A 27406-nucleotide genomic window follows, 5' to 3' on the forward strand; every position below is an offset into this window, starting at 1 on the left:
GTGGAGTGCGGCTCTGCGGGTGGAGGTCGGTGCTGGAGGCCCCATTATTCTCTATGTGGAGTGCGGCTCTGCGGGTGGAGGTCGGTGCTGGAGGCTCCATTATTCTCTATGTGGAGTGCGGCTCTGCGGGTGGAGGTCGGTGCTGGAGGCTCCATTATTCTCTATGTGGAGTGCGGCTCTGTGGGTGGAGGTCGGTGCTGGAGGCTCCATTATTCTCTATGTGGAGTGTGGCTCTGCGGGTGGAGGTCGGTGCTGGAGGCTCCATTATTCTCTATGTGGAGTGCGGCTCTGCGGGTGGAGGTCGGTGCTGGAGGCTCCATTATTCTCTATGTGGAGTGCGGCTCTGCGGGTGGAGGTCGGTGCTGGAGGCTCCATTATTCTCTATGTGGAGTGTGGCTCTGCGGGTGGAGGTCGGTGCTGGAGGCTCCATTATTCTCTATGTGGAGTGCGGCTCTGCGGGTGGAGGTCGGTGCTGGAGGCTCCATTATTCTCTATGTGGAGTGCGGCTCTGTGGGTGGAGGTCGGTGCTGGAGGCTCCATTATTCTCTATGTGGAGTGTGGCTCTGCGGGTGGAGGTCGGTGCTGGAGGCTCCATTATTCTCTATGTGGAGTGCGGCTCTGCGGGTGGAGGTCGGTGCTGGAGGCTCCATTATTCTCTATGTGGAGTGCGGCTCTGCGGGTGGAGGTCGGTGCCGGAGGCTCCATTATTCTCTATGTGGAGTGTGGCTCTGCGGGTGGAGGTCGGTGCTGGAGGCTCCATTATTCTCTATGTGGAGTGCGGCTCTGCGGGTGGAGGTCGGTGCTGGAGGCTCCATTATTCTCTATGTGGAGTGCGGCTCTGCGGGTGGAGGTCGGTGCTGGAGGCTCCATTATTCTCTATGTGGAGTGCGGCTCTGCGGGTGGAGGTCGGTGCTGGAGGCTCCATTATTCTCTATGTGGAGTGCGGCTCTTCAGGTGGAGGCTCCACACCAGGACTGTAGCAGGTAAAGACCCCAATATCCACAGGTGTCCCTTCTAATTGGGGGAAACTATCACCTCTAATAATCCTCGGACAGTTCTGACAAACACGGAAAAGTGCCCCTTTATGGAGGTGACAGAAAGTCTGTTTAGTCTCTTTAGCTTCATAGTATCAGCTCTAATCCAGTGGTGAGAGAGCGATTTACCCTGAAGAGTCACAGATTGTGGGGTTGGTATAAAATGTTATATTTAGGGGGTTCTGTGTTGTCTCCTTTATAAGAATCACAATGGTTTTGTTCCTTTTCCGCTGATAGATACAAACGACCCAACTATGAAAGACGGGAACCAAGGAAACCTGTATTACTCTCATAGTACGGGGCCTCTTACTTGGCCGCATATACAGTATAATGTTCCCCCAGTATCGCCATCCTCCACACACACAGTATTGTCGGGAAACTTTCATATAGACGGCCGGTGGGGATGGAGTCAGTGACGGACTCTGGCCAAATATGTTTCTAGAGCCGTAGTAGAAGATGAAGATGTCGTCCTCACCATGAAGTAGTTATTTCTCCTGTCCCGTGTAATGAATATCTCCTGCAGTATTGCTAATGCCGATTCCAGTGTCGGGAAATGAGACGAGAATTAGCGTTATGGAAGATGAGTCTATGAGAAACGTATTCAGCTGCCGACTCCGAGGGAGAAACTGCTTGTTGTCTGTGGCCTAAATATATAGGTTTTATTAGTAGATGTAAAGATGGAAACTAAATATTGTAAAATAATAAATCTCCTCATATGTTTCCCTTATTATCTCCAGTAATTGTATTATTACACAGGATTTTATGATGTTACATCGGCTCATCTTCTCATTCAGGTCTCTACAATATCGGATCCTCTCAGTGAAGATCTTCTACATAAGAGAATTTTCCTGATTTACCCATCAAGGATGGATATGGACAGAGACAAGATGGCGGAGAGGATATTACACCTCACCCTAGAGATCATCTTCCGGGTTACTGGAGAGGTGAGAGATTCTGATGACGTCACATTACATCATTCTTATCTATGGGAATAACAGATGGACAGAACTGGAGAGGTGAGGACTCTGGAAATGTCTGTAGTGAGATTTATTAATGTGTCTCTCCATAACCAGGATTACACAGTAGTGAAGAAGACCTCTAGTGGGCGCTGTCAGGACCCTGTGTCTGAGGGATGGGGAATACTCCTGAACCCAATCATGGGGCCTCCACCTCACCCACTGATACATGAGGACATCGATGATCAGAAGATCCTAGAACTCACCTACAATATGATTGAGCTTCTGACTGGAGAGGTGACACTGCTGGGAATGCTGGGACGTTATACAGTAACGATATGAAGGGATCGGGGGGATGACGGTATTGTATGTGTCAGGTTCCTATAAGGAGTCAGGATGTCGCTGTCTATTTCTCCATGGAGGAGTGGGAGTATTTAGAAGGACACAGAGATCTGTACAAGGACGTCATGATGGAGGTTCCCCAGCCCCTCACATCACCAGGTAATAGACAGGACTAAATACACACGGCCTATAATTATCTGTATGTAGAGAATGAATTCAGTCCCTGTATGTGTTTCCTCCAGATCTATCCAGTAAGACGACAACACCAGAGAGATGTCCCCGTCCTCTTCTTCCACAGGACTGCAAACAAGAAGATCCCAATGTTCCTCAGGATCATCAGGTAGATGGAGAGAAGGAGTCATGAGATCTCCCCTATGATGTGTAGACGGCTGCTCAGTCTTGTTTTATCCACCAGTATTATATGTTTTATACTTGTGTAATAAGAACGGTGGAGATGGCAGGATTAGAGCTGATCATAGATGTGACTTCTCCATCTGTCTGTGACTTTTGCAATATTTGTTTCAGGGTGAAGATCTGACCCATATTAATACTACAGAGACATATGTTAGGGATGATGAGTGGTGTAAAGAGGCGATTCCTACATATGACTACCCAGGTGAGTAGTAACAACTTAATACAGAGAAGTCACAGATTCTTCTCAGTCCTCAGTTGTGTCTGCTTTATCGGTGGTGTAGTCCGGCCATAATCACAATCATGTGATCACTAATGATAGGCGAGCACTAAAATGCTCGGGTGCTTGTTGCTTGGGTCGAGCAAATTGGAATACTCGGGTACTCAGACAGAACAACAAGCCCAATGTAAGTCTATGGGAGACCCGAGCATTTTTACCACGATCCCCCCGGGGGTCCTTTTAGGCTCTAAAAATGTCTGAAAATGATGGAAACACTGCTCAAATGACACGGGACATCATGGGGATCTCCCCTGGAAGCAATCCTGACTCCTAGTTCACAGCTTTAAACTATTTTTTTCAGAGTTTCATGTCATTTTTACCGGTGCACCAAAAAACATACCAAAACGGATTTTGCTGGGAAATATGTTAGGGTACATCCTTTCCAGGTTAATTACTTGTATGTAAGGCAAAATAATTAACCCCAGACCAAAATGTTCCTTCACCACTTGGGCTATGTTCAGACACAGCGTTTTTGAACCGTTTTTCAGCTTTAAAATTGTAATATTTCTTTCAGCCCAAACAAATGCATTCACTGGGAAATGTCATTGTAACATTTAACAACGCCAGCTGGCCATGTGGTGTGTGACACATAAGCAGACATATCTTGTTTCATTTATGAAGGAGGGACTCTTAAAGTCACAGAGCCTATTTTTACAGGGGCATCAGGTAGCATTAATCTGCTTCAAGGGCCATTATTAAACAGTGGGTCTCCTAAACTGTTGTAGCCTATGCAGTGAGTGGATGGGCTGCCGAGAATTACGACGCACCCCAATACCCCTTTCACGAGATGTCCAGGAGGGCTTCCAGAAAAAATGTTGCGTTGAATGCAAGGCCTGCCTTGCTGCCAAGTCATATGCACCCCAATAAGCCTTTGATCCCAGATACTGGAAGGCCACATGAAAACCCACTTCACAGTCTTCAGTTGGTCCTGCCATACGTATTCTTTATGCATTGAATGCAAGGGCCGCCTTGACGAAAATTTGCACGCACTCCAATCCCCCCATGGACGAAATATGGAGGAGGGCCGCCTTAAAAAAAATTTCCCATTACAAAGGAGCAGGTCTCCTAGACTTGTAATGCCCATACATGTAGGGCATGGGCTGACAAACATTTCCCCATGGGGGGTACATTTTTTAAAAGTATAATATGGGCATCATAGACACCCTTACCAAAAATTGGACTGCCTGCAGCAGCACAGAACACATCAACCCTGGTCATCTAGTGGCGGAGAAGAGGGAGACCTAATGATCAATCATACTAAAATCAAACAAATAAATTAAAAATGTTAATCCACCTATGAAAGAAAATAACAAAAGGGAGGTGCAAGCACAGGTTCATAGATATGAAGCCAGAATGTGTTCAACGAGATATGTTTTTCCCTAGCAACAGCTCAGAGACAGGGATATAAATAAAAATATAGTGACTTTTGCAGCATGGAATACGTTGACCCTGGTTTTCTACTGGTTGTGGATGATAAAGATGAGGATAAGGAGGAGGATAACACCAAACAGACCCAATCAGGAAGCGAATAACCATGTGATTGTGAAGTGGTGCATGAGAATACACTTCCCCAACCAGCCCAAAAAATTATTTGAGGTTATGTTTGGATGTTTTCATTCGGTGGTGTACAGAAGTCTTGGCCAATCCAGCCCTTGTTCATTTTGATAAGAGTCAGCCTGTCAGAATTGTCAGCTGACAGGCGGATGCGCTTATCTGTTATAATTCCACCAGCGGCACTAAAAACCCGCTCTGACAGAACGTTAGCAGCAGGGAAGGCCAGGACCTCCAAGGCGTGGAGAGCCAGTTCATGCCACGTGTCCAGCTTGGATAGCCAATAATTAAAAGGCACAGAGGAATCCCGGAGGACGTTTGTACGATCTGCAAGGTACTCCCTCACCATCTTCCCAATCTTTGCACTTCTTGTGACACCACCCCTTGCCTCTGTGGCGGCACGATGTGAACATCTGAGAAAGCTGTCTCAGAACTTTGCCATTGTTCCCCTGCCTTAGCTGGATTGTACTTCTGTCTCTGTTGCTTGGACTCCTTTGCTGTACAACAAACTCTGACGTCTGCTACCAGCGTTCTAACATGGGAATTTTTTCAGTAATTCTGGTACATCATCATTTTTGTACACCTCTCTGCCTCTGGAAGAAGAGATTGAAAGTTTTCCTTGTAACGTGGGTCTAGAAGTGTCACCAACCAGTAATGAGTGTCCCCGAAAATTTTTATAATGCGAGGGTCACGGGAACCGCAGTGCAACATAAAGTCAGCTATGCGTGCCAGACTACGAACAGGCAAGACTTCTGTGTCCTCACCAACAAGACGACTGAGCGTGTTGTCCTCCTCCTCCCTGTCCTCAGGCCATCCCCGCTGAACAAGCGGTATGACAGCTGTGCTTGTAGTACCGTCTAAAGTGCATGAAAGTAGCTCCTGTTCTTCTTCCTCCTCCTCCTCATCAATGTCTACCTATCCACATTGCGATGACATAAGGCTGGGCTGAGTGTAATCACCCTGTATGGTTCCTTGCTCCATGTCCTCATGCTCTAACAGCAATGCATCATCTTTAATTGTGAGCAAAGACGTTTTCAGAATGCTGAGAAGCGGGATGGTAACCCTAATGATGGCGTCATCGCCGCTCACCATCTTGGTGCAGTCCTCAAAGTTCTGGAGGATAGTACATATGTCTGACATCCATGTCCACTCCTAAGGTCTTATGTGTGGAGTCGCAACTGAATATCGACAGGCTTGTTGATGCTGGTAGTCAACAACTGCCCTGTTCTGCTCACAAATCCTCTCCAACATATGCAGTGTAGAGATCCAACGCGTGGAGACATCACACACGAGTCGGTGAGCCGGAAGATGCAAATGCTGCTGAAGCCTGGCAAGTGGCTGAAGCTGTAGCTGACTTTCTAAAATGGGCAGACAGACGGCATACTTTCACTAGCAGATCCAGCAGCTCCGGGTAGCTTTTGAGAAATCTTTGAACCATGAGGTTAAGCACATGTGCCAGGCAAGGTACGTGTGTGAGCTTACCTTGCCTCAGAGCCGCCACCAGGTTCTGGCCATTGTCACACATGACCATGCCTGGCTGTAGGTTCTGCGGTGTCAGCCAAATATCTGACTTCTCTTTCAGCGCTGTCCACAACTCTTCTGCATTGTGCGGTTTGTCACCTATGCAGATTACCTTCAGCACAGCCTCTTGCCGCTTGGCTGAGGCAGTACTGCAGTGCTTCCGGCTTCTGACAGGTGTGTTCATTTCAGAGATGGAGGCTGAAGAAGAGGAGGAGAAGGTGCAGGAGCTGTAGACTGTGGGGGTAACCCTGATTGACGTAGGGCCCGCAATCCTCGGCGTGGGGAGGATGTGTTCCATCCCAAGGTCCGACAGGGTCCCAGCGCCCACTATATTAACCCAGTGTGCCGTCAGTGAGATATACCGTCCCTGCCCACAGGCACTTGTCCACGTATCCGTGGTTAGGTGGACTTTCCCAGTAACAGTATTGTTCAGGGCACGGGTAATGTTGTGGGACACATGCTGATGTAATGCAGGTACGGCACAACGAGAGAAATAGTGGTGACTTGGGACCGAGTACCTTGGGACGGCCGCCGCCATCAGATTGCGAAAAGCTTCCGTCTGAACAAGCCTAAAAGCCTACTTTTAGAGTGCAAGCAGACAAGAAATATGCTAAGTAAGTACTGTGGCCTGTGTGGCATTGGATGCATATTTCCACTTGCATTCCAATGACTGGGGCATAGACAACTGAAGGCTGGGCTGGGACTAGGACGTGGATGGGCTTGCTGATAGTGCTGGTTGACTGTTGGCAACAACAGGTGCAGGGTCCGAGGCATCTTCACAGGCACGGTGAACTGGGGATTGGATTGGACGCGAAACAGTGGAAGAAGCAGTGTTGTCTCCTGCAGACAGTGTTCCTGGAGCTTGGGGTTCGGCCCACAAAGTCGGGTGCCTTGCTGCCATGTGCCAAATCATGCTGGTGGTGGTCAGGCTGGTAGTTTTGCTACCCCTGCTGATGCGGGCATGGCAAGTGCAGCATATCTCCTGTTTGGGGTTATCAGCAGAGTCCTTAAAAAACTAATAAGTGTTAGAGGGATATTCATTTCCTCCCTCTCCCACACCACCTCCTCACCTCGACACCTGTCTTTCGGTGTTCCCCAAGGCTCAGTTCTAGGACCCCTACTCTCCTCCATCTAATAACCAGACTCTGGAAGATCTAACAGAATGGCAACTTCCGTCCTGTTGGTGTTATGGCGAACAGATGCACGCCTTCTGTCGGCAGCCACCACACTGCTTATTCCTGCCTGTTGGGGTGCTGTGCCTCCTTCCCTATGTGTGCTGCTTTCCTCGCTCTGCATGTCCTCCTGCCAGGTTGTGTCAGTCACTATGTCATCCACCAACTCGTCTTCCACATCTGCACCCTGCTCCTCCTGACTTTCTGGCAATTGTGACTCCTCATCATCCACCTCAGGTGACTGTGGCTGCTCAAAGATTTGTGCATCGCTACATGGAATATCATATTGCCCCACTTCAAGTGGACGAATGTACAAATGGAGTACTGAACAGCTCTTCGGAGTATCCGAGGGTGGGATATGTTGTCTCGGGGCACTCGGCATGGCGTGAGGAAGGAGGATCATGGTGAGTAATATCCGGTCCACACTCACGGCTACTCAGACTTGACCGTGTGGAAGACGTGGTGGTGGCTAAGTGACCAGAAGCATTATCTGCTATCCAACCAACTGTTTCACACTGCTCTGGATTCAATAGTGGTGTGGTGCGGTCCCCTAAAAACTGGGACAGGAAAATCGAGTGCAAAGATGTGGGTCTTTGCTGTGGCCCACTTTCTGCTTGACCATGGCCTCGTTCTCTACATGCACCATCAGCATTACGTCCACTTCCCCGTCCCTTGCCCCTTGTCTTGCCCATTTTAAATGGACTACTGAAAAATTAGATGTGATAAGTCTGCCTGCAAAGGAAACAATTTTCCACCACAGATACACCAGGCCTCAGCTTGAGATCACAGACTGTATTATTTTTTTAATTATATTTGGGATACCAAAGACTGCTGTATATAACGACTGTGACAGCCAGGCCAAAAAAAAGGAAAACAACGTAAACTGGCAACGCTTTCACTACGCACCGATAACAGCTGGCACGAAGATACCGCACCCAAAAATGGGTGGCCTTCTTTTTGTTTGTTTTTGTGGCCTAAATACTGTTTTATTTCAGCAAAAATTAAAGTGAGAAAGAGAAAAAAGCCATAAACTGGCAACACTTTCGCCACGTACAAATAACAGCTGGCATAAAGATACCGCACCAAAAAATGGGAGGCCTTTTTTTTTTTTTTTTTTTTTGCCTTAAATACTGCTTGATTTCAGCAAAAATAAAATCTAGAAACAAAAAAGAGAAAAGCCGTAAACTGGCCAAACTTTCGCCATGGACAGATATGATATATGCGATGCTCTATATATGCACACATAGAGTGCCTGCAGGCCTTGCACTGATGAGTATACAGCTACGTACAATCCCCTGCCTGCCTAACACTGGAATCTATATAATGCAGAATTAGTCCTTAAAAGGACTGTTGGTTTAGCTGGATGTGAGTATTTAGGACTGTAGACCCCACACTTACTCAGAAATCCCCAATTCTGACCCTATCAAGGCAGCCACTCTCTCTCTCTACGGAGCTAAATGCGCCGAGCAGGGCAGCATCCGGTACTTTATACCCCTGATGATGCTATGCGGCCAGACAATCACTGCACGACCACAACAAAGATGGCTGCAACGTTTCATGTCCTGGCAGACAATCCCTGCATCGTGATTGGGTCTCTAAAGTCCGCCAAAATTGCTGGGTGGAGACCCGAGTTCCCACCGCGTAATCCCGGAAATACTCGGTGCTCACCGAGCACAGTGATACTCGGGTGAGTAATGAGTAGTGGCAAGCCTGTTCGTCACCATTTTGCCTTAAGACCACAATATTCTCCATCTAAAAAAGTTGAAATTCCTTTGAGAAATTGTGAAAGCTGCTGACCATTACCTGCCCAGATCTTTAAACTACAAAGCCAAATGACAGCATATGTAGAATGTGCAGAAAATCACTTGAAGATAATATTATAATGGGCCAGTAAGAAAAAGCAGAGGGTAATGATGCTGATGGCTTCTTCTAACCTTGTTGTCATGATCCAGGATGGGGTTTTGTCTTTGTCCCGTCCTGGTCAGACAGGGGTTAATTGTTTCTGCCTCTCTCTGGCAGAGGGCGGCTATTTAGTTGCCAACTGACCTAGGTCTGGTGTCAGTTATTCTCCTGCCCTCGGCTGAGTTAGTTGAGCCCTTGCGTGCCTTGTGCCTGATATCTTGTTGCTTGTTTGGTTTTGACCCGTTCATCTCTTCGTTCTGAGTTTGTCTACTGTCTTGGTACTGTATTTGCCCGTTCTGGTTTACTGATCTCTTGCTATGTCCTGACTATCCGTTCTGTCTAAGGCCGGTTTCACATTAGCACTTTTTCAGCGCGCGCACGGCCGGGGGTAGCTCTGCCCCCGAGCCGGCTCTCTGCCCGGCGTGCCCGCCCCTTGCTTGTAGCGCCGCCTACTAGCGGACAGCGGCGCCTGCGATCGGCGCACCCTATCTTTAGCATAGGGTGCGCAGATCGTGCGCAGGCCGTGCGCTAGTTGCGCTTTGACCTGCGCTGCGCACTTTTGACGGTGCGCCGTGCGCGCCAAAATCAAACTTTTCGGATTTTGGCGCGCACGGCGCACCGTCAAAAGTGCGCAGCGCAGGTCAAAGCGCAACTAGCGCACGGCCTGCGCACGATCTGCGCACCCTATGCTAAACATAGGGTGCGCCGATCGCAGGCGCCGCTGTCCGCTAGTAGGCGGCGCTACAAGCAAGGGGCGGGCACGCCGGGCAGAGAGCCGGCACGGGGGCGGAGCTACCCCCGGCCGTGCGCGCGCTGAAAAAGCGCTAATGTGAAACCGGCCTAAACCTTTGGTACTGTCATGCTATCTCGTGTTTTGACCCCGGCCTGATCTGGTTTACGTCTCTGTATTTGCCCCTTGGTACTTTGTCCCGTAATTACCCTTCTAGGAGTTTTCCTTCTGTTCCTAGAGTTTAGGCCAAGTCCCCAGCCGTCAGGTGATTCAGGTCCTAGCTGGCCTGAAGCAATCTCTCTCTCTGCTCCTGCTTTCTCTGAGAGACCTGTGGCCAGCTCCACCCCCAGCAGTCATGTGCTTCAGGTCCTGTTTGTCTGAAGCATTCTGTAACGGGGTCTTCTGTGCTGTAATATCTCTTACATTACCACCCCATTTCTCAGGAGGTTCACTCTGCTTTTCCTCGCTTCTGAATGAAGGACACTGGTTCGAAAGGCTATGTAACATGGGAACATATAAAAGATCACTGCTACTCCATGTATTTCCAGTGTGACAACATTTTACTCATCGGTCTCAGAATATATATACATACAGAGGGCAGGACAATCAATGTGTGTCGTGCCAGTAGATAACAGGCTCCAATTAAGACGCCAGACGTACATTACAATAGCCATGGGATTTACAAAGGTGGGGTTAGGTCAGAAGTGGGATATCTCGTTTACCTCAGCCCAGGGGGTCGCAGCCAGTCGGTTGCTGCATTGAGTATACATCTATTCAGAGTGCTGGGGGTTCTGTAACACACGCATCTTCGTCGCTGCTGCCCCGCTCCCCAGGTATCTTTGAGTACAGTCTGTCTAAAGCCCCCGTCACACATAGCGATCTCGTTAGCGAGATCCCTGCTGTGTCACAAGTTTTGTGACGCAACAGCGATCTCACCAGCGAGATTGCTGTGTGTGACACTTCTCAGCGACCGGCCCCCCTGCCAGGTATCGCTGGTCGACCTGGAAGAGCCAGGACATTTTTTTTGATCGCTGGTCTCCCGCTGGCCAGTACGCATCGCTGCGGGAGACCAGCGAGCTGCCGCTGGTAACTAAGGTAAACATCGGGTTTCTAAGCGGCGCGCAGTGCTTAGAAACCCGATGTGTACCTTAGTTACCAGCGCGCTGGTGCAGGGAGCTGGTAACCAAGGTACACATTGGGTTTCTAAGTGCCGAGCGCTGCTTAGAAACCCGATGTATACCTTGGTTACCAGCTCCCTGCACCAGCGCGCTGGTATCTAAGGTACACAGTGGGTAACTAAGCGACGTGCGTCGCTTGTTACCCCCGTGGTCGCGATCATGTAGTGACACACCGACGAGCCCGACAACGATATTACCTTGTCGCTATGTGTTACGGGGTCCTTACTCAGGACACGCGCACTGGCTCAATCAGCAAGTGCAGTGCGGTGTTCATGACACTTGTTATCTTAATGGATGAATCTATCTTCTGTCCCTTCTGTGCTGCTGAATGTGCTCATATGGTTCCTACAAGACCAGGTCCAGTCTTTCTGACCAAACTTCACTTTTATGATCGACAACATTAAAATGTCACTTTCTGTACAATAACAACAGAGTTTAATTTTATCCTGACTTTTCATATTCTTTTAAAACTGATTAAACAGAATTTCGATTAACTATTAAAAATACATTAAGACTGTGCCATGATATATCTCTAAGCTGTGTGTGGCTGATGGCTGTAATATACATTTATTCACCCCTGCAGGAGATGTGTTGGCATGGCTCCAGCCCTGGTTTCATGGATTCACTCCACATCATAAATTACATTGTTTTCGATCCTAAGGAATTCAGATTACTGCACATTCTCTCCTGAAATGGGGAGCACTAATACTTTTTCTACTCTTACCTTTGACTATCTAATAGTTCTCCTTGAAACTCATCTGACATAAAATATTGGCCCTTACGATAATTTAGATTGCCAAGAACCACTGAGCCCCATACTGTAACTACCGCAGAGAGGTTTCACCACCAGTTACTCAATTTTTTACTGATGGAGACTGTTGCGTTTGGTCATTTCAGTAGATGTTATTGTCTATAGTCACAGTTTTCGACTACAGTAATTGGTTCCCAAAATACTCTGATAACCAGTTCCTGCAGCCAGTTTTGTGTTCCTAATCAGGGCCCTTTTTTAAAAACTGACGTGCGTCACTTTGTGCAGTCATAATTTTAGAATTCTTCACAAAATATAAGCCCCAATTTTTTCACTTTCACAAAGGGTAATAGCAAACAGATTTACTCCATGTCAAATTCCATTATATTTTCGATCATAAGGAATTCAGGTTACTGAATAATCTCTCCTGAAATGAGGAATACTTTCTCTTCTTTTTTGGTAAGAACTCTTAGTAACTCTGTATCTCCCTGATAGTATTTAACAAAATGCCCGAAAACTAAATATGACACCTCGGCTCTGAATTATTCTAAAATGTTATGTTGACTACCTATTGTGTCTTCTTGAAACTCATCTGATAGAAAATATTGGCCCTTACGATAGTTTAGTTTGCCAAGAGCCAACAAACCCCAAATAGGTTTCATCACTAGTTACTCATTTTTTACTGAAGACTGTTGAGTTTGATGATTTCAGTAGATGTGTTATTGTTTATGGTCACAGTTTTTGACTACTGTATAGTCTCGGCTTATACGCGAGTATTTCAGCCCATATTTTTGTTCTGAAAGTCCCCCTCTCGGCTTATACGCGAGATCATACTGACCCCCCGGCGCGTCTCTGCAGTCCCCTTCTTGTCCCACGGTCTCAGGGGCCTGCGTTCAGCGGTCACGTGGTACCGCTCATTAAAGACATGAATATGTGCATATTCATGTCATTAATGAGCGGTATCACGTGACCGCTGAAGGCAGGCACCGGAGACCGTGGGAGAGTGGGGCTACAGAGACGCGCCAGGGGGAATGAGTATATGTGTGCATGAGAAAAAAATGTTCAGCTCACCCTTTATACCTCCAAATTGCTTTCAAGCACGGGCCACGGCTCTGTCAGGCGGTAAATGAAGAAAACGGTCCAGCTCAGAAAGATAAAATCCAAGGCGTTTATTCAGATATTCATAAAATATAGGAAAATAGTACAAAGTACAAAACCCGACTGCAGAACCGGAGGGAAGGTTGCAGCAGAGAAACTGAACGCATTTCGAACTAGATGTTCTTAGACTCGGTATGTCTCCAGAAAAAGGGTGTGAGAATATAACTAGTACACACGGGTGGCACTAATTAATTAAATAAACATGTGAAACAAAAAGACAATTAAAACCACCATATAAAACTAACAAAAATTAGTAATACAACATGAGTTCTTTCTTTAAATTTAATCCAGTGGGAACACATGAGTCCAAAAGGAGAATCCACAAAGCTTCTTTATCTCATAATTGTTCTTCTCTATTACCTCAACGCGGATGTCTTTTAACCTGCTCAAGAGCAAAAACATTAATAAAAAGCGACAATTCTCTATTATGTAGAGCAATAAAGTGTTTGGAGGCATTGGAAATATTGCGTATGGTAGGATTTATACTATCATAGATTTGCTCTCGAATGCGTTTTTAATTTTCTGATGGTAGAACCCACATACTTCAAATTACATTGTTTGCGTTCGATAACATATACCACATGATCTGTATTACAACTCAGAAAATCATTAATAAAGAAAACTTTGTTAGTAAGGCAGTCGGAAAAGAACAACGTTTTGGTAGAATGAGAACAAGTTTTACATGGAAAACGACCAGATCTATAAAAAACCTTCTAGAGACAATTTGGATCCCATTTTCAAGAATTTTATCCAAAGTACTGTCACTCCTAAGTATATTTGAATTGCAAGACACTATACCTGAAATAGATTTTAAAAAAGTACTGTGAGTAAGCACTAACGTAGGACTATTTTTAAGAAAGCTAGAATTAGCGCTATTAACCTTTTGTTGAGGAAATCGCCTTCTGTGGAATCAATTCAAAATTAATAAGGGAGTCACGCGGTTTTCCTTCTACAATTTTAAGCGCTCTCTCAAGAGACCACCTGGGATAATTGCGGTTTTTCAATCTATTTTGAATGCAGATACTTTCCTGTTCATAGGAAAGGGAATCACTGCCATTGGGTTTTGCCTGAGTAAACTCGCCAACAGTAACTGATTTAATAGTATGTGCAGGATGAAAACTATCCGCATGCAGAATAGTGTTTCCTGCAGTTTTTTTCCGATAGGTAGAACTGACAATGGTACAAGAGGGTATTCCTTCCAAACACAAATCCTAAAAACACATAGTTTTGCTGTCAACTGAATAAGTAAATTTGAGATTGAATGGATTGGAATTTAAATAATCAATAAAAAAAATACTTGATCCAAATCTCCTTTCCTGATCAACAACAGATCGTCTATGTATCTGGAATAATATTGGATGGAATCCACAAAAGGGTAGACAGTATTAAAAATATGTAACTCCTCCCACCATGCCATGACAAGGTTTGCAAAAGAAGGGGAGAATTTTGCCCCCATGGAGATACCTGAATTCTGTAAAAATAATTTATTGAAAGAAAAATAATTGAGTAAGAAGAAAACTTAGGACCTCCAAAATAAAATCAGAAAACTCAGTGGTAAAATGACCATATTTCTGTAAATGAAATTTAACAGCTATTAAAGCAATATAATGAGGTATACTGGTATAGAGCGCAATTACATCACAACTGAGCCAAGACCAAGAATTTTCCCAGGTGATATTCAATAGAGATAAAGTGGATGGCAAGGTTGCTTTTATACAACTCGCCGCTGTCTGCCGGCCGGGTCCCTCTGTCAGTGAAGTTCAGGTCCGAGGGCGTGGTGACGTTGTTAGTGCACACCGCGCCCTCTGCTGCCTGAACGTCACTGACAGACAGCGGTAAACAATGTGTGAACAGAGACAGGTGAATATCTCGGGTGTCGGGGTCCTGAGCCAGCAACAACAATGGCACCTGGCCCCCAGCGACGGAGAGGTGAGTATGTCATTTTTTTTAATTTGCTGCAGCAGCATATGGAGCATCTTATGGGGACATAATGTATGGAGCATCTTATGGGGACATAACCTTTATGGAGCAGCATATGGGGTATATTATTCTATGGAGCATCTTATGGGGCCATTATTAACCTTTGTGCAGCATTATATAGGGCGTATTTTGTATGGAGCATCTTATGGGGCCATCATGAACTGTATGGAGCATTATATGGGGCTCCTGATTCAATATGGATATTCAAAACCGAACTGATGTCTCAATTAATTTTACTTTTACTGGTATCTATTTTTATTTTTGAAATTTACCAGTAGCTGCTGCATTTTCCACCCTAGGCTTATACGCAAGTCAATAAGTTTTCCCAGTTTTTTTGTGGCAAAATTTGGGGGGTCAGCTTATACACGAGTATATTCGGTATATTATTTCGTGCCCAAAATATTCTGATTTAACCACTTCCTGCAGCCAGTTTTGTGTTCCTAATTAGTTCCTGTTTTTCAAATCTGTGTCACTTTGTGGTGATAACTTTGGAATTCTTCATAAAATATAAGCTCCAATTTTTTAATTTTCACAAAGGGGAATAGCAAAAAGATGGATTTTGCAAATTACTTTCCAACGTCTCTTGAATCCGACAATACCTTATGTACAGTTATACACTACTGTCTGGACACATAGCAGTATTAAGAAGGGAAGGAGCGCCACTTAGCGATTTGATTGCAGATCTTGCAGAAATAGTTTGCAGACACAATGTATTGGCAGCGCTGTTCGTGATCTCCTGGCAGCTCAAAAGATGGCCAGCATGAACAGGCTTGGTGCTATCTACTCCATTTTGCTGATGCTAGGGATTGTCTTGCTCACCACCCTTTAACCCCTCTACATGGATCTGGGTTGGGCCACAGTGTTACCTGTTCTGTAAAGTGAGATGACAAGAAGAATAGTCATGTAGTAGTGTCACAACCAGGAGGGCAGAGAAAATACAAAATCAGAAGGCTCAAGAATACGCCGTAAATGAACAGGGGTCACAACAGGAAACAAATACACAAACCTGGAGCTGAGCACAGAGGACTGAACCAGAGGAGAACAACGCTGTATCTGGCAGATTCCGGCCATATCCTTCAAGCTTCAGTAGAGTGTGGTGCTTTCCAATTGACTGAAGTAGTGAGCAGATTACTCCAGCTGAACAGCATACTCATTCATACTGCTGGTCTTGATGGTATTATTGGTCCCAGGCACCTTAATCTTACTGGCTGGACAGAACCTGTGCCGCCCAGAGCTTCCCATGTGTCCTCCATTACCAGCGCCACATGCAAAATGAATAAGGCTGCACCTGGTGACAGAAGCAGGTGTTGCAGGAGCAGATCCTAAAAGAGATGGGATGCACCATTTCCAGAAGCCCTAATATGAGAAAAGGGCAGAAAACCAGAGCAGTAGAAATCTCCATAAATTGACAATTTTTAAAAAAAAATTGTTTATTTAACCATAAAGCAAAATGTACAATATACATATTTGCATACAGTAGTGAGCATTATGCAGAGCACACTTATTCATATATATATTATTGAACACAAAACAAAATGTGCACTCTTATTTATATTCAAGGTGATACATACGTAACCTACGAATATATGTAAATGACAATAGGCTGTACACTATGAAATATTTGTCATTTAAATTATACAAGCCCTTAATAAACCTGTTCTAAGTTCCTAAACTACAACTACAGCAACTACTATTTTGCAACCTAATACTTTACATTGTATTATCATCTGTGCAATGCCCCATCTTTTTAGAGTAACATGAGAATAGTTCCACCCATCCCAAATTTTATCAAATTTACCCAGACATCCCCTGTTCTGATACAATATACGCTCATATGGGATAACCGAGTTCACCAAATCAATCCAGGGGCTCTGAGAGAGAGGCGTGAACCCCCCCCCCATCCATCGTAATGCCATTACCTTTTGTGCCATAAATAGCATCTCTCGCAAAAAAATCCCAACATAGTGACCCCAAGTTTCCTCATCCCATACCCCAAACAAACAGACCAGTGGTTCAAGAGGAACAGGAGCTTGTACCAGGGATGTCAATAATGACGTCACCTCTTTCCAGTATTGTAGGATAATGGGACACTGCCATATCGTATGAATAAAATCTGCATCTGATGAGTGGCATCACAGACATTCTGATGATTGGAATCGACCCATCCTAAAGAGTCGTGTCGGAGTCTAATATGATTGGTATATATAACTGTGTCATTCTATTGTTAGTAGATGGAGACACCCTGATTGGAGACTCCAGAATTTCTTCCCATTCCTCTTCCCGCACATTGGGGATGAGCACTTCCCCTTAAATGACACTGACACTAGTTTCTACAATGCCACTCTTGCATCAGCCATCGACTCGGTCACCCCTGTCATGCATAACAGACTACGACAAATCAATAGACAACCCTAGCACAATAACATCACTAAAAAGCTTTGGCAAGCATCCAGAATTGCAGAGCGGCGCTTAAAGAAAACACATTTGCAAGACGACTTCACTGCACTCAAACAAGCGACACTTGCATTCAAATCTGCCCTCACCTCTTCTAAACAGGCCTACTTTACATCCCTTGTATCTTCCTTATCCCACAACCCCAAACAGTTGTTCAATACTTTTAACTCCCTCCTCCGCCCACCACTGCCCCCTCCGACTTCCCTAATCTCTGCCGAGAACATTGCCACACACTTCAAAAACAAGATAGACCAAACACGGCAAGTCTTTATTGCTCAACCACCACAACCCCTTTGCACACCAGACCAATGCCCAAGCCCCATAACCTCCCTATCTAACATCACTGAATGGGAGCTTGCTCATCTTCTCTCCAAATCACACCTTACCACGTGCACTTGACCCTATCCCATCCCACCTCCACCCCAACATCACCACCACTCTTATCCCATCCCTAACCCACCTCTTCAACCTATCATTAACTACTGGTACCTTCCTTTCTGCTTTCAAACATGCCACAATCACGCCTATCCTTAAAAAGCCAACCCACCAGCCACATCTAGCTATCGCCCAATATCGCTGCTCCCATTCGCTTCTAAACTCCTGGAGCAGCATGTCCACGCTGAACTTTCCTCCCACCTCTCATCTAACTTGCTCTTTGACAATCTACAATCTGGTTTCTGTCCCCATCATTCCACTGAGACAGCCCTGTCCAAAATTACCAACGACCTACTTACAGCCAAAGCTAATAGACAATACTCTATACTCCTCCTTCTAGACCTGTCCTCTGCTTTTGACACAGTTGACCACTGCCTCCTACTACAGATCCTCTCCTCCTTTGGCATTAAAGACCTCGCCCTATCCTGGATCTCTTCATACCTTTCCAACCACACATTCTCCCACTCCCACACTATCTCCTCATCCCACCCTCTCTCTGTTGGCATCCCCCAAGGCTCTGTTCTAGGACCCCTACTCTTCTCAATCTATACACTTGGCCTGGGGCAACTCATAAAGTCCCATGGATTCCAGTACCACCTTTATGCCGACGATGCTCAGATCTACCTCTCTGGCCCAGACGTCACCTCTCTGCTGTCCAGAATCCCGTAGTGTCTATCAGCCATATCCTCCTCCTTTCGCTTCCTCAAGCGCAATGTGGACAAATCTGAACTGATCATCTTTCACCCATCTCACAGATCTTCCTTACCCAACCTATCTATAACAATTGATGACCTCAAGCTTTCCCCCATACTGGAGGTCCACTGCCTCGGAGTAACTCTTGACTCTGCCCTGTCCTTCAAATCGCACATCCAAGCTCTCCACCTCCTGTCACCTCCAGCTCAAAAATATTTCCAGAATCTGTCTCTTCCTCAATCTACTAAAATTCTTGCACATGCCCTCATCGTCTCCCACCTTGACTATTGCAACATCCTTTTCTGTGGCCTCCCTGCTAACACCCTCGCACCTCTCCAGTCCATCCTTAACTCTGATGCCCGACTAATTCATCTCTCTCCTCGCTACTCCTCCGCTTCTCCCCTCTGCAAATCTCTTCACTGGCTCCCATTCCCTCAGTGTATCTAATTCAAATTACTAATACTGACCTTCAAGGCCAACTTTAACCTGTCTCCTCCATATTTCTCTGAACTAATCTCCCGATATCTTCTCTCACGTAATCTCTGGTACTCTCAAGACCTCATTCTCTCCTCCACACTTATTCCCTCCTCACCCAACCGCCTCCAAGACGTCTCCCGAATATCCCCCATTCTCTGGAATTCTTTGCCCCAACACGTCAGACTATCAACCACATTCAGAGCCTTCAGACGGAACCTGAAAACCCATCTCTTCAGGAAAGCTTACAGCCTGCAATGATCCCCGCTGCCTCCCCACCACTACTGGAGCTACCGCCTCACCATCACTGGAGCTGCTGCAAACCCCCCAACCTACTGTCTCCTTCCCCACCATCCTGTAGAACAGGGTTCCCCAACTCCAGTCCTCAAGGCCCACCAACAGGTCATGTTTTCAGGATTTCCCTTGTATTGTACAGGTGATGCAATTATCATTTGGGCAATACTAAGGAAATCCTGAAAACATGACCTGTTGGTGGGCCTTGAGGACTGGAGTTGGGGAACCCTGCTGTAGAATGTAAGCCCGAAAGGGCAGGGTCCTCTCTCACCTCTATATCAGTCTGTGATTGTTAGTTTGTTTATTGTAAGTGATATCTGTAATTTGTAAGTAACCCCTTCTCATGTACAGCACAATGGAATCCATGGTGCTATATAAATTAATAATAATTATAGAACGTATGGGCGATTCAGCTCCCACTGATAGCATGTATGTATACAAGGAGGAGATAAGGCCCTGAGGACCCTGCGAGTTAAGGATACCTATTAAAGGTAGAGACGAGATAGCACAGTTCACGTCCATACACCTTATGTGCGACTGAAAGGCTGAGCTTAGCTGTAAGTAACGGAAAAATTGGGACCTCGGGATACCACATTTAGCCTGTAGTTGCTCAAAAGACATTAAGGTCCCATGATCATACAAATTGCCTATCGAGGAGACATTATACAGAAGTCAGTGGATGGGTAGTTCAACAGCACCGGAAGATAATTGTTGTTCCACAAGGGCATTTCAGCTATGATGTCCTTAAATCCAATTACTTTCTTAATTTGCTTCCATACTGATTGCGCTAGTTGAAGTAGGGGCAATAGACGAGGGTCATTGATTTTTTCCAACTCCAGGAAACCCAGTGGGCAGTCAGTCTGTGCAGCATGAAGCAGATGACTTTCAGAGATAGGGAGATAATTGTCAGGCATCCATTTCCTTAGGGCTTTAGCCTGTCCAGCCAGATAATATAAAAAGAAATCCAGTAGCGCTTCTCCACCCCCCTGTTTAGGTCTCTGTAGGGCGGATAACCTGAGTTTGGGTCTAGTTTTCCCCCATATAAAAGATGTAATTTGGGAATTTAAATTTGCAAAGATGGATTTAGATATCAGTACAGCACTGTTTTGAATGGAATAGCTGAGTTTAGGGAGCAATATCATTTTGATCAGGTTTAAACGACCCACTACAGATAGCGGAGGTTTACTCCAAGTTGCAAATTGAAATTTAACTAGTTCCAGCAGTGGGTAGATATTAAGTTGTAAGTCACGTGTACTGTATTGAGATATGTGGATACCTAGATATTTGAAGCTAGATAAAATAGGCAGCGAGGAGAGGGTCTCAAGTCGGGACATCGGGGTAAGGGAGAGGGGCAATAGGGCAGACTTCTCCCAGTTTATATATAAGCCAGAATATTTACTAAATGTATCTATGGTGGCAATCACTTGTATCAATGTTTCCTCCGCTCTATCCATAAATATCACCATGTCGTCAGCATATAGGCCAATGGTGTCTACACAATCTGCTATATCTATACCCTTAATATCAGGGGAAGACCTTATGCGTATTGCCAATGCTTCAATCGCAAGGGCAAATAGGGCCGGGGAAAGGGGGCACCCCTGACGTGTCCCCCTGTGTAATGAAAATGACTCAGATATGGAATTATTTACAATAATACGAGCTTTGGGTTTTATATATAGTACACCGACCCATTTTAAAAATTTATCACCAAAGCCATACCTCTGCAAGCATGCAGTTAGTAAAGGCCACTCAAGAGAGACAAAGACCTTGGTCTCGTCCAGTGACGCCAATGCCCACTTGTTGTCTGGTATCAGGGAGCTATATTGGACCACCGACTGTACTCGCCTAATGTTAATAGAAGTACTCTTGCCAGGCATAAAGCCGGTTTGGTCAGGATGTATAAGGTTCCGTATAATTGAATTCAATCTGGTGGCCAGGACCTTGGTAAAGAACTTATAGACCACATTTACTAACGATATGGGGCGATAAGATCCTTATTCCAAAGGGTCCTTCCCCTCCTTCCTAAGTACAATAATATTTGCCTCGTAAAAGGACTCTGGCATAGATTCCCCCCCCAATTCCCCGATATACCCTTAACAGAAGTGGTGCCAATATATCCCAATATTTCCTGTATAGTTCAATGGGAAACCTGTCCGGCCCAGGAGCCTTCCCGGAGGCCATGTCCGCCATGGCATTTTCTAACTCTTCCAAAGTGAACTCAGCCTCCATAAAGGCCCGCTGGGCAGGACTCAATGTGGGAAATGTTATATCTGATAGGTAGTCCAAACATTCCAAATTATCAAAACCACATTTAGATTTATATAATGACCTGTAGTAAGCATGAAAGCAGTTAAGTATTTCTTCATTTGAGGACACCTATGAACCATCTGGTCTGCGAATCTGTAGTATTGTATTAGATGTGTTGTGTTGGCGCACCAGAAAGGCCAAAAATTTACTTGCCTGGTTTCCTAGTTCAAAATAGGACTGACGGGTAAAGAATAATTTACAGTTAGACTTAGTGTCCATATATTGGGTGTACAGTCTTTGAGCGGCTAGCCAGTCAATTCTATTGCCGTTAGTCTGATTAGATATGTATGCAGCTTCCGAATCTTTCAATTGTCGCTCCATCTCATCATCCTCCCTCGAGGTTACCCGTTTGATATAAGAAATCATAGAGGATAAACAACCTCTTATGTATGCCTTAAGGGTATCCCAAAATAAATTGACATTCTGAGGTTCTGGGTGGGACGAGATGAAGCAATTCAATTGATTGATCATTCTAGCGGGAGATCCTATTAATTTCAGCCAGAAAGGATTTATCTTCCAGACCATCCCATTATTTAGTTGCCCATATTTAAGTTTAAGAATAACCGGGCCATGATCTGAGACCCCCCTACTGCCACGTTCTATATTATCCACCTACATCGCTAGACCACTGGACCTGAATATATAATCTATGCGTGACAGAGAGCGCCTAGTGGATGAGTGACAAGTATATTCCTTTACCTCAGGGTGACGCACCCGCCACAAATCCATCCATCCACTACCCTCCATGAACTGTGCCAGTTGGGATGGAGCCGGAGAGGGAGTCTCCCCAGGCGTCCCATCACCCAATCTTTGTCTATCAAGACAATTGTTCATGACTAAATTAAAGTCTCCCATGCAGGTGACATCTGATAATTTAGGGCAAAACTCATCGCCAACTGGAGAATTGACGTATGAGCCGAGGGTGATTATAAACACAATATGAAATATTCCCTAGAATTAATCAGTGCATATACAAAAGCAAAGCGACCTTCAGGATCCTTCTGGGCCTCCCACCTAACCTCTCTATATATCAATAATGAAATCCCTCTGGAGTAACTAGTATGAAATGCATGGATGAACCATTGTACCCATGGTTTCTGTACGCACCGAGCTGTATCCCTGGTCAGGTGCGTCTCCACCAAGGCCACAATGGGAGGGTGATAATGCCTAATCTGCGAAAATACTTTGATTTTCTTCCGGGGGGTTTAATACCCCTCATTCCAGGTCATGCATATTATTTCAGACCCCATGCTTACTCATCTGGATATGGTGCACATTATTACTTGAATAAAATTTAAGAGACATCACACAGAAAATGAGAATGCTGTTGGCTGCGGCTTCTACCTAAACAACAAATTAAACCAATGTGAGAGAAAAAAACAAGAACCAAACAATATAGGAGCAAAGTTCCATGCTCCCATCATAAAATAGACAAGGGGATACCATCACTGAACTCAGCATCCGGTATTGTTGGTAAACTGGACGCCTGCGGAAAAAGCTTCAATCAAACCATTAGTAAAATAATTCTGCTTGACAGTGGGTATATTAGGATTCCTTTGTACTAGACCCCTTATGGGACCGCAGCTGAATGGCTGCGTCCGCTGGATCCGTAAAAAACATGGAAGAACCTTCGTGGACAACTTGGAACCGAGCTGGATAAATCATTGAATACATAATGTTCTTTTCTCTAAGTTGTTTCTTACTTTCCATGAACTGTGCCTGCTGTTTCTGGAGTGCCATAGAGAAATCCGGATAGATCGAGATCGTGGCATTGTTGAACTTAATGGGGCTTTTTTTGCTGTGCCAAATGTAGAATAGCATCTCTGTCCTTACAGTTGAGGAGACGTGCCAGGAAAGGTCTAGGTGGGGCTCCCGGAGGAAGGGGTTTTGTATGGACCCTGTGAGCCCTTTCTACGGAGAACGTTGGAGAGAAGCTTTAAGCCAGCCTTACAAAAATTGCTCTAGTTGTTGACCTTCCGAGCGTTCTAGCAGACCAATGATCCGGATATTATTCCGACACTGTCTATTCTCTAGGTCGTACGCTTTTTGCTTCCAGGCATTTATAGAGCCTGCCACTTTTGTTAGCTTGGCCTCCATAGGTGTAATGGTATCCTCTATCTGGGACACTCTTGTCTCCACCTCCGTAATGCACCCCCTCATGTCCTGTATGTCTTGCCGAAGACGCCCCACCTCAGTGTACACATCCTTTCTCGGTCAGGGATATTCTGGTTAAGGATATGGCCTGCATTAACTGTTCGGACGCCTGTTTAAGGGTCAATTCTTCCTACTCACTCCCCTCCACACCCTCAGAGGGACAATTTTTACGCTGAGCCTGTAAGGAATTATTTGTGAGGGATCGTGCACTCTAAAGGAGGTTTTACACATAGCGATATCACTAGCAATATCGCTAAAGCATCACAGATTTGGTGACGCAGCAGCGATATCGCAATGTGTGATACTTACCTCCGACCTGCTCCCCCGCTGTCTGTCGCTGATCGCGCAGCTCCATTTCTCGTCGGGAGCTTCCTGCTGGGCTTCCTGCTGGCGCCGATGAGCGACGCGTGGACGCAGATGGGAGGACGTCAGGATCGTCTCGTCTGAAAGGTAAGTAACGACTGCTGTATCGCTGCTGCATCGCTGTGAGATCTGCCATAATTTTTCGGCAGCTCTTGACCCCCTATTCATGATTAATAGGAATATGGCACAGCAAGATTACTGAAATTAAATGCTCTGGGGATTTCTCACTCCCAGTGATAAACACAGCAGGGCTATTATCTAGTATTGATGTCCCGAAAACAACTCAAAGCAGATGGACTGTGTAAAATTGTAGCGATTATAACAGGTGCTGAGTCAGTTCCTGGATTTCATGTAGCCAAGAGAGACAGTGCCTGCATGAACAGCAGCAGACAAGGGGGTTCCAGAGGCCCCTAAAGTAATGGTGCCGACAGGTTTAGTGTCTTTTCAGTGGGGGAGCGCGGGGCCCAATTTTTCAGAGCACTCACCGCGTGTCCCCCTCAGATCCCCAGGATATGCGCTCATCTCCCAAGCAGCAGTGCAGTGATGGGGGCTGGTGCTGACAGAGCACGCACCTTAGAAGATGGCCGCCGCCTCATGCAGGCCCCGTCGTCCGCCCAGGCCTCCTCAGTTCCCACCTCACCAGAGCCTCTCAACGCCCTCCCACAGGGGCCTAGAGGCGTCTCATAGTCCATGGGGTCCCGAAGCTGGTGGGTATGCCTTGGTAAAAGAGGTCTATATGGCAGGATTAATGCAGGATTCCAGGAGCTCTTCTCAGACGCGTCCTCACTCCACAGCTACATAGCCACGCCCCCAAAGTGACTAAATTTATGGAATTATAACCCTATGAATTAATCTATAGGAGTAGTGACTATTTTGATTCCACAGCCACTTTCTGGAAATTAGCACACAGTGGATGTTGAAGTGAAAATTGCAAATATACTATTTTATTACCCAAAAAATAGTGCCCAGATATTGCTCCAGGAGACAGACACACTGTAAATTAAGTGGCTTCCTCTCACAGTAGTAATGCCAAATATATTGATGCTAAATGTGGTTTGGGCACACTGCAAGGCTCAAAATCGAGGGGGAGATTTGACTTTGGGAGAGCAGATATTGCTGGATTGGTTTATGGAAGCCATGTTGCTTTTTAAGAGCCTTTGAGCCACTAATAATGTGGTAATCTCTGTTTTTCCATTGACAGATGATGGACCTGAGTATAGACTTATTTTTTGATAGATGAGTAGAAGGTTTTATTGGTGTTATTTTCACCTACATATCATTCTTTGGTGGCTTTTTATTCCATATGTGGGAGACAGAATGAACAAACAGTTGAACACCACATTCTACTGGTTCATCCTATGATGTTTTTATTAGACTGATCTGTCATTGTCTCAGTGAATGTTTCTATATTTTACATAACTTGACATTTTTACAAACAGTCTAAGTAGAAATGTTAAAAAATGAAAAATATTTTATTCAAAAATGTTTTATTCTTAGCAGATGACTGTACGAGGAGATCAATGGGACAGCTGACATCTTCAATTTTTAAGTCTGAAGATCTTGAGATCCCACAGGATGCAATTGAAGTGATTGCTATTACTCCAGATATACCATCATCCATTCACAGCAAAGATCTGTCATCTGATCCTATGAAACAGGTCCTGTCTTCTTATTCATTACCGACTAATAAGGAAAATCAAAGTCACAAAATAAGCATTAAAAAACAAACTGCTCCTAAAGCAAAGAAGTCATTTTCAAGCTCAGAATATGGAAATAGTTTTCCCCTTGAAAAGTCTTTTCTTAAGATTCACGCAGCAGAGAACACATTTTCTTGTTCAGAATGTGGGAAATGTTTTGACCAGAAATCATATTTGGTTAGGCACCGGAGAATTCACATAGGGGAGAAGCATTTTTCATGTTCAGAATGTGGGAAATGGTTTAACCGGAAAACAAATTTGGTTGTACATCAGCGAACTCACACGGGAGAGAAGCCTTTTTTCTGTTCAGAATGTGGAAAATGTTTTACAGATTCATCAAGTCTTATCAGACATCAGAAAACTCACACAGGGGTGAAGCCTTTTTCATGTCCAGAGTGTGGGAAATGTTTTAACCGGAAAACTCATCTTGATAGACACCAGAGAACCCATACAGGGGAGGGGCCTTTTTCATGTTCAGAATGTGGGAAATGTTTTAACCGGAAAATGTATCTTGATAACCACCAGAGATCACACACAGGGGAGAAGCCTTTTTCCTGTTCACAATGTGAGAAATGTTTTAACCGGAAAATGCATCTTGCTAGACACCAGAGATCCCACATAGGGGAGAAGCCTTTTTAATGTTCAGAATGTGGGAAATGTTTTGTGATGAAATCCTCTGTTCTTAGTCACCTGAGCATTCACGTAGGGTAGAAGTCTTTTTCATGTTCAAAATGTCAGTGTTTTAACTGAAAAATGTACCTTTCTAAAGGAATTGTCAACTTCCAAGTAACCTCTTTTCAGTCCTTATGTTTGGCCTTATTAAAATAAAATCGGTCATATTCATATTCCTTGCCAGCGCCGTTCCCAGCGGTGTCAGAACTCACGTTCCCAAGGCTCATGTGAGGTTGTTACATAACACGAGCCCTGCACCCAATCAAGGCCAGCTTCACTGTTCCGCTCTCGGACATGTTGAACATCAACAGAAAGCCTGGGGTTTGGCTGCTCTTCAATTTCCTTTTAATGTTCTATTTGTTCAAAGGTGGCGACAGTGATACTATCGCTGATTGGGTGCAGGGCTCACATTACATAACAACCTCACATGAGCCCCAGGTGCCGACATTTCTGGAAGGGCATCTGTATGGGAGGTTTGCATAATTGGTTTTATTGTAACAGGATCAAACCTGAGGAATGAGAAGGGGTTATATATATATACAGTGCCTACAAGTAGTATTCAACCCCCTGCAGATTTAGCAGGTTTGATAAGATGCAAATAAGTTAGAGCCTTCAAACTTCACACAAGAGCAGGATTTATTAACAGATGCAGAAATCTTACAAACCAAAAAGTTATGTTGCTCAGTTAAATTTTAATAAATTTTAAACATACAAGTGTGGGTCAATTATTATTCAACCCCTAGGTTTAATATTTTGTGGAATAACCCTTGTTTGCAATTACAGCTAATAATCGTCTTTTATAAGACCTGATCAGGCCGGCACAGGTCTCTGGAGTTATCTTGGCCCACTCCTCCATGCAGATCTTCTCCAAGTTATCTAGGTTCTTTGGGTGTCTCATGT

The 27406-nt window shown here is 45.1% G+C and overlaps 2 protein-coding genes across 3 annotated transcripts in view; one reads left to right on the top strand and one right to left on the bottom strand.

The window, feature by feature from the left end:
* The window catches only part of LOC141047277 (uncharacterized), a 1035999-nt gene that overhangs the window by 945377 nt on the left and 63216 nt on the right, over positions 1-27406 (bottom strand). The gene's annotated exons all lie outside the window — the stretch shown is intronic.
* Positions 851-27220, top strand: LOC141047328 (oocyte zinc finger protein XlCOF8.4-like). 2 transcript variants are annotated; one of them, XM_073542388.1, is made up of 7 exons: positions 851-983; positions 1829-1978; positions 2108-2287; positions 2368-2491; positions 2575-2672; positions 2858-2948; positions 25635-27220. In XM_073542388.1, the coding sequence occupies exons 2-7, from the start codon at positions 1901-1903 to the stop codon at positions 26471-26473; spliced, it is 1410 nt and encodes a 469-aa protein (XP_073398489.1). In that variant the 5' UTR covers positions 851-983; positions 1829-1900; the 3' UTR covers positions 26474-27220. The 2 variants fall into 2 exon arrangements, with proteins under 2 accessions (XP_073398489.1, XP_073398490.1); XM_073542389.1 differs by having other exon boundaries at positions 25638-27220.

Source organism: Dendrobates tinctorius, unplaced genomic scaffold, assembly GCF_039654945.1.
Source record: "Dendrobates tinctorius isolate UK_male_01 unplaced genomic scaffold, ASM3965494v1 ptg000126l, whole genome shotgun sequence".
Taxonomy (NCBI): domain Eukaryota; kingdom Metazoa; phylum Chordata; class Amphibia; order Anura; family Dendrobatidae; genus Dendrobates; species Dendrobates tinctorius.

Bases quoted from the DNA above. Each gene is read 5' to 3' on its own strand.
- LOC141047328 (XM_073542388.1), top strand. From the start codon at position 1,901: ATGGATATGGACAGAGACAAGATGGCGGAGAGGATATTACACCTCACC. The intron at 2,288-2,367 runs GTGACACTGCTG...TGTATGTGTCAG, and splicing joins TTGAGCTTCTGACTGGAGAG to GTTCCTATAAGGAGTCAGGA. The intron at 2,673-2,857 runs GTAGATGGAGAG...TATTTGTTTCAG, and splicing joins ATGTTCCTCAGGATCATCAG to GGTGAAGATCTGACCCATAT.